The 14323-nt window shown below is 45.8% G+C and overlaps 1 protein-coding gene across 1 annotated transcript in view; it reads left to right on the top strand.

Annotated features, from left to right (window-relative positions):
* Window positions 1-5075: 5075 nt before the first annotated feature.
* The window catches only part of LOC122383398 (armadillo repeat-containing protein 2-like), a 38278-nt gene continuing 29030 nt past the window's right edge, over window positions 5076-14323 (top strand). The window contains exons 1-3 of the mRNA XM_043369749.1: window positions 5076-5559; window positions 5829-5971; window positions 12571-12728. Of these exons, the coding sequence (XP_043225684.1) occupies window positions 5338-5559; window positions 5829-5971; window positions 12571-12728 (523 nt within the window). The 5' untranslated portion in view covers window positions 5076-5337. The remainder of the gene's footprint in view (window positions 5560-5828; window positions 5972-12570; window positions 12729-14323) is intronic.

The following is a 14323-nucleotide window of genomic DNA, read 5'->3' as shown; positions in this document are numbered from 1 at the left end:
AAACTGAGGTCATGTTCGAGCAAAAATGAGCAAAAAACATGCAATCTTGAAACGCTCACCAAATCTACAGTTATCAAGCAATTTCAAAGTTCTTTGCATGGTCTAGTAGACAAAAAGCGGCGCTACAAAACTGCTATCTCGGATTTTCAAAATTTTGGGTTTTTGACCCAAAAAAATTCAAAAAATTGATTTTTTTAGAAAAACTAAAAAAATCCAAAAATTTTCCGAATTTCGAAAAACCCGGAATATGTGTGATAGTCCCTGCACTCTTCTATATACATACCAAATGTCAGATCGATATCTCGTTTTTTGGCCAAGTTATAGCGAAAAAACTGTTCAAAAATGATGACGTCAAATTTTTGAACTCAATTTTTAGCGATTCTAGACCATGTACGGCAAAACAAAGACCACCATTGAACTCCCCGTGACGAGCTGCATCGATTCGATACCCATTTTATGCAAAAAATATTAACTTTGAAATTTGACCTTATTTGACCTGACCTTGACCTGACCTTGACCAAAACGTGACCTAAGCTGGCCCCAAAGGCTGCTTGACCCACATAATCGCATTTGTCATGTAAAATGGGCCATAAAACATGTATCACACGACACTTTCATATTGTTGCCCCCCAGTGACCTGACCTCTGTGACCTGACCTGGTATCAGTGACCTCAAATAGCAAAATATGTGTTTGAAGAACATTTCCCTATCGATGATTTTCAATGAAATGCATTTTACTCGATTTTACAACGCATTTCCTGAAATGCCTGTAAACGGTGAAAATTGGACCTTTGACCTGACCTGTGACGTCATCGGTTTGACCTGGGTCAATAAAATTGGGTCACAAGGTAGTTCCCTGATAGGGCTATCCAACACCGTTTGCCGCTTGTCGCTAGGTTGCGTGGTTCTCGAGATCTTAGGGGGGCCAAAATGCCCCCCCCCCCAGCGTTGCTCGGCAGAGCCCAACGGGGCGTGGGTTAACACGCGCACCGACGGGGGGGGCGGATGTCCGCCCCCCTGAGGTTTTTCGCAAATAGCGGAAAAACCGCGGCGCGAAATTTGGTACGTCTATTCTCTCATCAATATTACACATGGTGTGCAAGTTTGAACCTCCTAACTTTCAAGGTCAGGTCACCAGGTCATTTTGAATGACCCAACCTCAAGTCACTTTTTTGCAACTTTGTCACCGTGCCAGAGCTACAGTAGATGTCGGAGGCCTTTGAAATTCGCAGGTTGTTATGAGATCATTAGTAGCTACAATTTGTATATCACGGAATTTTGATATCGGTGACCTAAGGTCAGGTCAATTTCTCGACCTCCCCATTATAAGTCAATGGGGGAAAATCAACTCCCTGTTTTTACCCAGAAAACGGGTCGGAATGGCACCATATACCATTCATGACTTCATATACGATCAACCTTCACTACCTTGAGGTCTGTTTTGCTATTGGGCAGCTGTAAGGTCATGTGACGTCATCAAAGGTCACCAGCGGTTTTTTGCCAATAACTCCGTACAGGAACAAGATACAGCCGCGCGGATGGTCTCATTGTGTTCAGCTCGTCAAGACGCATCGAATGATATACATGATGACCTCGAGGTCACGTGATCTGAGGTCAACCTTTGACCTTGACCTTTCGAGGTCAACATATATATCATTCGATGCGGATTGACGAGAGGATCACGATGGTGCCCTTAGTTTGTTCCTATCTTGACTAATTCGAAAGTTATTTGAGAAAAACTCTCTATATCTAGCGCCGCCATTTTGAATTTTTTGACCCCTGTGACGTCATCTTTGACCTGACCTGAAAATGACCTGAGTAAAAATTGTAGACCTTGTCCGTGCGTATCCGATGCCGTTTACTGCTTGTCGCTATCTTGCTTCGTTCTCGAGATCTCAGGGGGGGGGGCGGTCATCCGCCCCCCCCCCCGTCGGTACGAAGTTGGCACAGTCGGTGCGCGGCTTAATAGAGCTATAGAGCGTCGCGGAAAAAAAACGAGCGTGTGCTCCGTTACGAGATACAGCAACTAGTACTCGATTTTAATGTCAGTCAGGTCAACCCTGAGGTCTCAGGAGCTCAGCGTCCAACGCAATATCGAGACATGCATGAGGAAAGCAAGCGGCAAATGATATTTATGTGATACATCATAGACCTCTGTACACCGGTGTACAGAGGTCTATGGATACATATATCTCATTTGTCGATTGTTTCGGACATCAACACTCCACAGAGATCAGATTCTAACATTTCACGCCAGACGATTCACATTTCACAACACGTGCCAAATGCAAAGACGATTCGAAACGGTCAAGCTCAGGCTAATAGGCCTGCGCCCTGGTGGGGTCTGCTCATTATAGAGCTGAGTGGGTTTGCTTATAACGCGACCTGGGGGGAGCTATTTTTTGCCCCTCCCCTCGTATCTCTGAAACTACTGGACGGATTCGCAACATTCAAACAGCGTTCGATAGCCCTGTCAAATTTCACAAGGCAAATTTAATTTCATTGACCTCGGGGTCACCGATGACGTCATTGACCAGGTCAAAGATAACACATCACCTACTCGGGTCTTCTAGGGAATGCGCTATAGCATCGAGTAAAACGCATTTTATCGAAAATCGTAGATAGGGCGTCAGTTGCCTAGTACATATGTTGCTAAAAGAGGTTACTGATACCAGGTCAGGCCACAGAGGTCAGGTCATTAATAAGGGTCAGCACATGAACCCAATTTTACTGGGGCTCTGCAATGCATGTTTTATGGTCAATTTTTTATTTCAAATTCAATGGTGCTGGTTAAACGACCCGATCAGGAACGGTTTCGGTTACTTTCTGGTGGAGGTCAGGTCAATGTCAGGTCAGTAAAGGTCAAAGTTCGAAGTTGATATTTTGGCATAAAATGGGCATCGTTTCGATGCTTCCTGTCACGGGGAGTCTGATGGGGTCTTTGTTTTGCGCTACACGTAGTCTAGAACTGCTAAAAATTCAGTTTGAAAATTTGAAGTGAATCAATTTTGAACAGTTTATTTCGCTATAACTTGGCCAAAAAAGAGGTATCGATCTCAAATTAGTTATGTGGATGAAAGACGGTAGTGGCTATCAATTATCATATGTGCTCAGTTTTTTTTTCGAAATTCGAAAACTTTGGGATTTTTTTGGCTTTTATTTTCAGAGTACGAAAGGAGTCCAGCACCTTTTGGGGCTTCGTTTATGGTCGGACAGCATTTTACATTTCTCACTCAGTGCACTATTCAAAAGTTCAACATACTTAAAGGCATCCTTCAAAGCCAGAACCATAGACCTCTGTATGCCAGAGCATATGTTTATGTGCTGGTTTGTTTTACATGTCCAATTGTCCAATCACTCTAGTGTATCAAAATAATAAAAGTATATCTTTTTTAATATTTCAAATCAAAACATGAATAAAGAAATCGGACAATTTTCAGTTGCTGGACATGTTCCTGTCCTGTCAACTTTTTCAGAATGTTTCAGAGGTTGGACCGGATGCAAGAAGAATAAGGATAATGGAATAAGCTGAATTAGGTTTACAAACAGTTGCATTACAATTTGAAAAGCTAGTCGGAGACGTTTGCTTGAAAACAGCTGCTGGAAAAGGTCTTTATTCCAGACTTCAGTTACACATACAATGTTCATGCATACTTAACTATCGCATATTTGATAGATAGTACAATGATGAGATGACACACACCATATGCATATAATACCTGCGTGTATGGCGTATGCAGATTGCTCACAAGACACAAGCATACTTGCACGCACGGCTGCTAAATACATTCCATTGCTCAGCACACATTGCGCTGTCCACATCATACTTTGCACCGTGCGCGCACGGCATACACATTGCACTTACTAGTACACATATGTAAGTAACTAGGCACATTATACGCAACGCATACCTCATGCGTGCAATGAAGCCAGCGGTAATCTAACATAAAGGCTAGCACCAGCGGTAAACAGTTCATATTGACCTGAACTGTGCTGAATTTAAATGACGCATGGCATGAGCCATGACTTAACTTTAAGTTAAAAAATAAAATTGAGCTACAGATGTTGTGGCGTTGGGACCTGCGCCGCCTGCTGGTTGGATAGTCGTCGCCGTCGGTCGGCCAACGTGTTTGGCTGACGTTGCTAGGCAACGGCAAAGCATTCCCAAATGACGCGCATGCGACGAATCCGGCGGACGCCGGCCGCCAGTCGCAGACCGACGAGTGACGCCGGCACGTAGTCGCCGTTCAGAGGGTTGACTGACTGACTCAACACCCTGCTTGTGACGAGCATTTTACTGGTTAATGGTTTCTTCAATTACTAACATCGTTAACTTGTGAGGATAGATACGGGGTGTCCTGCCATCTCAACGCTTGTGTGCTGAAGGAAGGTGTGGCGAATCCAGGTAGGTTCTCTTCCCCATTTTTGATGCCCTATGTTGATTTCAATCCGGTATCAGAGCTTGAACATTGTTTGAACGAGTTTTTTTTTTTAAATTTACAACGATATCTTAAACAGCTTACGCAATCTACCCCATGCTTGCCTTTCGTTTTAAGTACGTATATACCTGCCCACTAACAAGGCTTAGTAAAAATGGAATGCCTCCTTTTGGCAGTAATGACGAAATCTTATCTTATCCTTCGTTTCCCGGTCGTTAAAAAAGGAAGCGGCGCCAGCCTCTGTTTATGTTAGTTGTTACCGGTGATAAATAGATCATACAGCATAAGCGTGCCACTTCTTGCTGAGCGTGCCATGCCACGACGGATAGAACGCGGCAGCCGACATTTAGGTGTGACAGAAGTAATTCGGTCGAGGCTAATGGTATGGCAGAAGTCTGCTGATTAAATGAAAACTACCTAATCCTCTTTGACTAGCAAATTTAGAATGGTCATCCATCTATGAGCTGTTTTATCTCTGGGGACATCTCTGTATAGCAAAGAACTACGCGAAATATTTCTAAGAAGTTTTCCAGGATACGAGATCCATCAAAATATTTTGTCGTGAATTTAACATAAATCTTCTGCACAATACACAATGCAAATTGCGGGTCTCATTTAAATTCAGGAGCGGCTAAATTGTCACGCATCATTGGTATAACCTTTTTAAAATGGTCTTAGCACAGATTGAGCAAAAGCGTCCAAACCATTTAACCACGGCAATTGGTTTTGTACATCGTACATAACGTTCGCCAGTGATAACTTCCAGCTCCTGACTTTTCGACGCATGATGGTAAAATTTCATTCGATGCGTCAATCCTCGCTGCGGCGATAGGCACGTGCGTCTCCGGTCTGCTGTGACAGACAGCACGTTATCCGACTGTCTGGGGCGCAGGAATGCATGGACTATAGCGACTACTGCCGGCTGAGCAGCTCGGACGAAGAGGATCAGCAGCAGCAGCAGCAGCAGCGACGGCGGCGGGGCCAGCAGCCGGCTGATATGACCGAGCTGATGAGCGGACAGGCGTCAGCCGGCAGACATGGCGGCCTGCCCGCCAACGGAGACCTGCCCTTCTACGCCCTGCCCAGGGCCAAAAAGACGTCTGCAGAAATCATACATGAGGTTAGTTGATGACATCCCCTTTCTTTGCCGTTAACTTTTTTGCAACGATTATTTGCAATCCAACAGTCAAGTTTTTTATGCTACTACCCAGTTCCTATTTCATTTAAATCTTTTGCAATATAACTAGTTATTCTATTCCATTCTGAAACACCACATTCTCATGCTTTTATCTGCGCTGATGTGATCACATCATCGGCTGAAAGCTGTTTGACTGAGATCTGTCTCAACTCGAGTGTGACCGCCTCTGGTGTGTGCGTGTGTCGGCTCAGGCTCGCGCGGCGCTCGGAGACGGTCGGGCCGTGGTCCGTACCGTGGACACGAGCCGTCCGTTCACGCCACGAGACCGCCAGAGGACGCTGTTCGGTACGGCCCAGACCTCACCCACGTCCGGCCGGCCCACCAGTGCCTTCAGGTGAGAGCGGAGAGAGGATGGGAGGAAGGATGTCCTGTCTGACTTGTGACATTAGCCTGTAAAACGCGCAGGTCATCGCATACGATTACAGACACGGACATATTAGCGTTATTATATGAGGAAAGTAGACAAGGTAATGGTGTCTTGAGGGTGTGTGGTGTGCAAGCTAATGGCTTTAGTTGAGTGTGTGATGAGTGTGAAATTGAGGGGCAATCAAGTAAGAGTGCAATGCATTTTTAACTTGAGCTTTCAGTATAGGGAAGTGTAAAACCAAGGAGAATATTAGGTCAATACATAAGCGGCACAAAACTACCTTCGGGTGAGCTAGAAGTATAGCGACGTTCTATTACGTTTCAAAGTTTAATTGAAAAGCCGGCATGCCTCTGTTTCAATGGTCTGCCGGTAAGTGGGCGTTGCGGTCGGCGCTGGCCGACACGGTGGAAGACCGTGGATGGTGAGGGGTGGCGGGGCTGTAAGGAACGTCGTCGGTGGTGGTGGGCGGGGTGGGAGGGAGAGGGACGGACTGGACACGCACATTGGGGTGCTATGGATCGGCGTGATCCGGCCATTTAGGCCACCAGGTCACCAAGGCAGGCCAGATGGAAGCCGCGACAAGCGAATAACACGTTGCAACACTGATAGCATCCAAGTACCTACAGTGCAAACATGCAATATCCGTTTGTTATTCGTGTAGGACGTTATTCATTTCATTCACAGTAAAAATAACGTATTTACTGATAATATTACAGAAAATCATAAAACATTAGGTATACTACGTGGGCGATGGTCGGAAGAGAAGGTGATGCTTTCAAGGGATTTGACAAGATGAAGTGAACTGTGTAGGCCCTACAAGCTAAGGTAAATCCATGGTAAATCCTATAACAATAAACAAATGCATCCATCGTAAAACCACAACGATGCCAATATCCCATAACCATCCCCTAACAAACCAAGGTCGGCAAAAAGCATGATTTGTTATGTCCTGCTGTGTCCGCCGCGCAGTCATCCGCTGGCTGCCTGGAGTGGTATACTGTACCGCAGTACGTTAGAGCCGGGCGGGCCAGTCTACCAGCGCAGGCAGGCGCGTAATCCCGGGCTGCGTGCGCGGTGGGCCCCCGACTACGCTTAGTAGTTCCAGATAAAGATCGCAATTTTAAACGCACAGTGTTTGGTATGAGTTTGCGACGGTGTCTATTGTTTAGAGACGTTATATACATCTCCAAATTTCGTGATTTTTATGCCTGGAGGATATAAGGAATGAGCTATGGCATCGACCACGCTGCACGCACGCATTATTCGTTTCGCTGAATAGCCAGTAGGAAAAAATCAGATCCAGACTGTTGTCCACTGTCGTCAATCATCTATCTACTGCCTTGTGTGCACCAATTTCGCATACCTACTGAAGCAGATACACCTCCCTACTAACCGCCGAAACCCTCCAGGTGGCGGTCGATCATTAGTGCACCCGCCTGGTCAGTTCGGCAGTGACCCTGACCTTCGCGCGCACACAGCACAGAGCCGATGGTGACGCCATTCACTGGGGACCCAGTCGCAGACGAACGCCGTCCGCAGAGGCCTGTGTGGGCCGGGGTCGCATTCAGTCGGCGTGACAGTGCCTAGAAGCGGACCCATAGAAAACAGCGGGCATTGGGCGGCGGTCGATTGTGGGCGAACTCAAGGACAAACAAATACGAATTCCCCAGTGCCGACGCCAGGCCGGCGAAAAGCTGGCCAGAATGTTATGCTGAACGTTAGTGTTGAGCGTGACATGCTTTATTTTCGGGGCTTGATTATAAGCATTTAAATACCAGTCTATTCATTAAAAGGACCCTCCCACCTTCAAAAAAGTTAATGAATTGGCATGAAAGTGATGTCGCTCGGTTCAGAAAGAGTGAAAACGAATATCTACCAAATTTCATCGAAAAATATTCACCGGTTTTCAAGATATTAGACTTTAACTTTTGTTTAGGTACTTTTTGAGACCTCCGCTGTTCCTAGCGACTTTATTTGAAAGTTCGGCATTTGTTGCGCGCAAAGCAGCATATACCACCGCGTGCTACCAAACGTTTTAGTACAAGAGTTAAAAATCGTTAGATCTCCGCTGACGTCACAAATTCTAAGGGGGCATTCCAATAGATTAGCCCCTTAGAATCCGAAAACTGCAAGTTTGAAATTCCATATCTCCGAATTAAAGCATTTTTCGATGTTGTGAGTGCCCAAACCGGTATTTCCAGGCCATGGCCACCAATTTGGCTATCTCAACTAAAAACTAATGTTAAGGTGGGATGGTCACTTTAAAACGACATTTTGAGCATTGCTTTAAATGAATGAAAAAAAGCATTATAGTCAGGCTAATAAATCAGGTTGGCCTTTTCCTCGACATCAAAAATGTACAAACCAAAAAGCATATTTAAAAACGGTGAGGACTCGGTCACTGGCTTTTATCAAAGCAACGTGATAGATAGAAAAATTCAAAAACGATGCATTAATTTTTTGAAAGTGCTATCTAACTATCACGTTGGTTTGATAACGTCGAGTGGCCGAAAGCTCACCGTTTCGAAATATATTTTTCGGTTTTATATTTTTGATGTCAAAGAAAAGGTCAAACTTATTTATTAGCCTAATTATACTGAATATGCTCCTCGCTAGAGCACTGAAAAACTTTACTAATCTGAAAATCCATTAGTTGATGTTGGTATAGTCCTCAGTGATAACCCGGCATCAATGCAATTTTTTGGACTAGCAACTGACTTTCAGCAGAAATATCGACTATCGACTATATAACTATATTATAGCTTTCAGTTGAAATGCCGGTGGCAGCAACGGCATGACTGAGCCGTTGCTGGGCAGTGGTTGCCCGCTGTAAATATGGAATGCTAACCTTGAGCTAGAGCTATGTCAACCGATTATTGATTCGGATTCCACAGGTGAAAGGTTACTCAAACGTCTAGTTTCTTCGCATTTTTTATTTTTCTCGCTTCAACGTCTGTTCACTTATCGCGCAGCATGGCGATATGAACCGTTTTCACGACGTGTTATCTGGCGAATACACAAACTTAACCAAATCTGCACCAATTTCTTACAATAGGTAATAGGTATCTTCATACTTATCATAAATTCATTTCGATGTTTCATAATCAAGATTGAAATGGGTGGCCTTTGAATATTTGTTTTAGGAAAACGTTAATTCTTTAGTCACATTTCTGTGAAAGAGCAGTTGTGCAAAAGTAGATTTGGAAATGGCGCCATGAGATCCTAAATCTGTCAGGTAGCATAGGAGCATATTTATGACGCTGAGCCCTGCACTGACCCGCTAGTGACCTGTCGTCGAATCGTTGGTATCTCTGCACTCACCCGGCCGTGACCTGTCGTTCAATCGGTGGCACCCCTGCACTGACCTGCCATTGACCTTTGGGATGATCTGTGCCCGCCTCCAGCCCTGGCTCGGTATGCGGCGCACCACCGGTCGATCACGCCTGGAATGTGACGTGACGGTCACATCGGCTAAAACTGGCAGCCGCAGCCATGACTGTACAGTGTATATGTAGACGGCCGCTTCGGGTCCAATAAGTTTCCAATCTTAAAAAAGCACATAGCTTAGCACAACTATTTCAGATGCTTGGGTTTCATTGGCTGAATTCAATCACAGTAATACGAATGTGTTCCACACTGTCATACGCGCACTTTATTAACCACAGCCACACCCGTAGACTCAAAGAGGACATTAACCGCGGATACTTTGTCATCTCTATCTTTAGAGCAAACATATGTATACCATTGGCTGTACGCTCAGATGTCAAATGCTGCACTCCACAAGCTTAGCATAAACCTTTACAAAAATAACGTTATATAAGCAAGCCATGCTGGTCTAAAATTGCGGAGCCTAATGGGACCTTCAGAAAGGTCATGGAGGAATTTGCCCACAACAGCTTCGACGCATTCGTTCACGGTAATGGGGACGATGCTTGCTCCAATATACCCGCTGATCGCTGCTGATCATGTATCAAGGAGAGCTCCAGCCCCTGCTGAGTGGTCAGAGCGGTAAGCTTACGGAGCCGACGGCTGATCTGTGACCAAAATAGAGCCGGAGAGACCCCTGAGTCCCAGGCCGAGCTCTTATCTCCTGAGCTGGCCTCCGGGCGCCCCGACCGGACACTTCTGTGCTCTGACCTGGCCTCCAGCTCTTTGGCATAATCTCTCATGCTCTGACCTGACCTCCGGCGTCCTGATCTGACTCTCCACGCCTTATCCGCGTGACAGACATGACGTGATGACTTGGTATGATGTGACATGACGTGTCAATGACGTGAAGTAGCATGACGTGACATGGCGTGACATGGCGGCGTCCCAACACTTCCCGGTAGCCGTGATGCGATATCGTGGTACCACCGGTCGAACCTAGAGAGCGGCGTGACAATCGATACATCGTCAGTGATCACGTCCTTTCTCGAAACAACTGCCTTCGTTTTCAATCTGGATTTAAAGGGACCCTCCCACCTTAACATTAGATTTGAGTTGAGATAGCCAAAATGGGGTCCCTGGCTCACAATTACCGGTTTCGGCACTCACAACATCGAGAAATGCCTTAAATCGGAAATAATGAATTTCAAAATTGCAGCGTTTTGATTCAGAGGGGCTAATGCTTTTGAATATCCCTCTGAATGTGTGACGTCAGCGGAGATCTAACGATTTTAAATCTTTTACTAAAACGTTTGGTAGCACGCGGTGGTATATGCTGCTTTGCGCGCAACAAATGCCGCACCTTCAAATAAAGTCGCTAGGAACAGCGGAGATCCCAAAAAGTAAACAAAAGTAAAAGTCTAATATCTTGAAAACCGGTGAATATTTTTCGATAATATTTGGTAGATATTCGTTTTCGCTCTTTCTGAACCTAGCGACATCACTTTCATGCCAATTCATTAACTTTTTTGAAGGTGGGAGGGTCCCTTTAATGTCCATAATGTATATATTTGTTTAGAATAGTGTTGAAAATTACCATTTTGCTCGTAACTCTTAGAAAGTGAAAAATGTTTATTCTTGTTATGAGCCTGCAAAAAGCTTCATTCCTAAATATCATCATCTTTTAACTTATTTTCATCATTCTCATCTTACGTTCAGATACATAGTTAATGCCATAGATAACATGAATCATGCTATCTAATATCTATGCTAATGCATATTTCCTTATATACTTTCATATACCTGCTCATGATATAACCACGAAAATGCGTGTACCTTACCAGTTACCTACTAAACTATCAGTGGTTGTTGTATAGTTAGACAAATCTCAATTATCTAAACTGCACCGACAGTTGTGTGCAATTAACTAATCGTGATCGGTCATTGATTATCATAAATGCTGGATAACAGAGCTTATCAGTGAAATTGCTGCTTTAAGACTTCCATACGCCAGTGTGTCTAGAATGCGTTTATGACTGTACGTACAAGTGTACAGGTTCTGGGCATGCTCTGTACGAACTCAACTCAACTAAAGGTTTCCGCCAGACCATTTTATGGACGAGCTAATTCTGTTCTCAGTTTCATCGAAGTTATGTGTTTATGACCTAGCTGTCGGTCTCAAAGGATTTCCGAGTTCCACGAACGGCACAATCGACTACTGTATCAGTAAAAACAGGCCGTGTTTTGCTTTCTAAGCGTTGTGTTCTGGTTCTCTGTTGATGCCCTCCGTGCCAGGCACGCACTGCTTCTCTCTGATTGGTCGACGATGAACCGCGTCACGCGTGGCGGCTCTCTGATTGGTGGCAGCCTCCGGCGATCGCGACTGATCGTTCACATGATGCGCGTGACGCATTTAGAGGCAATTCAGACGGTTCCTCGTCGACCCCCAGTGGAGGGATAAGAGGAGGGGTGGTGACTGGCACCACCAGCCAGACTCCTTCCACCGTCCACATCGCGGCGGTCCATTCAATCATGGGCCAGTTTTACCAACAGAAAAATAGCCGCCTGCCGGAAAAATAGCCGCCGCCTGCATGTATGTCTCTCTGTCGTCCTTCTGCATTCCCGCTCCCTAGGCTCACGTCCCAGGGGTCGGGCTCGGCCAGCCTGTACCGTTCGTCGGAAGTGACGGGCGATGGCCGTCTGTCGTGACAGGACCGATTGGGGTCGGTGACGTCCTTAGCACTGATGGCAGCGGACGCTCTGCCGAGCCTCTCGCAGAGACGTGCCGCAGGAATGGGGACAGCGGGAGCTAAGGGAAGCTCACGGGACATAACGGGACCTATGTGGAGGTTACGCGGGACAACGGCACTTAGAGGGTAGCTCCCAGGGATTTAGGGCTCGCCTCTGTACGATGCATTTTACTGTGGAATGCTGTAAAATACATGATACAGTATTCCACTTCACTTGACTTACGGAACCAGCACCCAAAGGAAAATGATAATTGAAAGCAATCGAAAGTAAGGCAAAACTAAACAAATGAGATTGCAAAATGCGTTTTATGACTGTTGTAGAAGATGAAAAGCCTTAGGTGTGGACCGATATTGGTCTTAAAATCTCAGGCACTATTTTATTCTAGCCTTCTTTGCTGAGCGCTGCTTTGATGTCAACTGACAACGGTTCTGTTTGTGGTGTCGTTTCAGCATGAACAGCCTGAGTTTGAGTTTCGACACGAACGATTCTCGGCCAGTGTCCGGAGTTCGTCTTCTACCACTCACCACCGGCCGGTGTTCATTCGGAAAGAACGGCAACTCGCCGCGGCAGGAGTCGATCGAGAACGTCACCTTTCCGGCACTGTCAGGTGAGCCAGCGAGTCACTGTCATATGTCAGACACTGTCAGGTGAGTCAGCGAGTCACTGTCATATGTCAGACACTGTCAGGTGAGTCAGCGAGTCACTGTCATATTTCAGACACTGTCAGGTGAGTCAGCGAGTCACTGTCATATGTCAGACACTGTCAGGTGAGTCAGCGAGTCACTGACATATGTCAGACACTGTCAGACTAGTCACAGAGTCACTGTCATATGTCAGACACTGTCAGGTGAGTCAGCGAGTCACTGTCATATGTCAGACACTGTCAGGTGAGTCAGCGAGTCACTGTCATATGTCAGACACTGTCAGGTCAGTCACTGTGTCACTGCCATATGGTATAGACACTGTCAGGCTATTCACCGAGTCATTGACATGTCAGATACTGTCAGGGTAGTCATTGTGTCACTGACATATGTCAGACACTGTCAGGGTAGTCATTGTGTCACTGACGTATGTCAGATACTGTCAGGGTAGTCATTGTGTCACTAATATATGTCAGACACTGTCAGGCTAGTTACCGAGTCACTGGCATATGCCAGACACTGTCAGGGTAGTCATCAAGTCACGCCATCAGTCAGATACTGTCAGATATTTCCTGACATGTTTCTAAGGATGTCATTTATTTACATTCAGGACTCGCAGTGTCCATCGTAAGAATAATGAGTTATGTGCGTTGGGCACATACCCTTGGCGGGCCTTGCATATAACACGTGACCCACAGCGCACAGCCATGGTTTTTACTTCTTACAAATTCTGCTTACGCTGGTAGCTAATTAGCTTCTAGCTGAAAGTTAAGTTACATAAAGCGTGCTTTTTTGTAAAGTAACTGCACTCGGACCACGGACGTATAAATAAACTGGACCCGCAACCACCTCCATTCAGGTGAAGCCGACAAGGCGCCATTTTACGTTGCCAAAAAACCGTGCTCTGGAAGGTCATCGAGCCAATACAATTAGACTCGCGTCCAAACGGATGATCGGATCGAGATGCTGGTGGTACCGTTCGACGGGTAATTCCTTGAGGCAGGTGATGATGGATGTCACATGTCACTCGGTGTCACATGGCGCGTGCCACGTGCCGACAAACTTACAAAGGGCAAAAACCTTTAAGCGACGCTTCAAATCAAACGAAGGGCGGCACAGGTGCCAAACTCACAGGTCACATGTCCCAGTGTTGGACCACTAACATATGGTATGCTCGGCATCAGGGGGTGCGGAATGCACGCGCTAGTGGCGAAAAACATGTTTTGAGGTGGCATCCTCCGATTCCGGAAAACCTTGACCTAGGCACACCAAATTTGGCACACTGGGGGATCCGTGCTATCGTAAGTTATATCGGACGTGGCTGCGAAACTTCTCTCGGTACGAAACTTCTCTTGATCGGAAGAAAATCGGAGGGATGAAAAAGAAAGAGGGGCAAATCGGAGCTACGTTGTACGTAAGTTGTTTCGCAGCGTTTAAATGCCAGTTTTACTACGATTTAAATGCCAAGCAGATCAGCTGACCTCGTAGTACCATGTCGATAAGGTCGAATTCCCCATACGTCTATAGTGTAAAAGTGACCCCTATTGCAAAGGGGCTGTCA

This window comes from Amphibalanus amphitrite, unplaced genomic scaffold, assembly GCF_019059575.1.
Source record: "Amphibalanus amphitrite isolate SeventyFive unplaced genomic scaffold, NRLGWU_Aamphi_draft 000163F_arrow, whole genome shotgun sequence".
Lineage (NCBI taxonomy): Eukaryota > Metazoa > Arthropoda > Thecostraca > Balanomorpha > Balanidae > Amphibalanus > Amphibalanus amphitrite.
The sequence above is the reverse complement of the archived record's forward strand: the minus strand, read 5'-3'. Positions and strand labels throughout refer to the sequence as shown.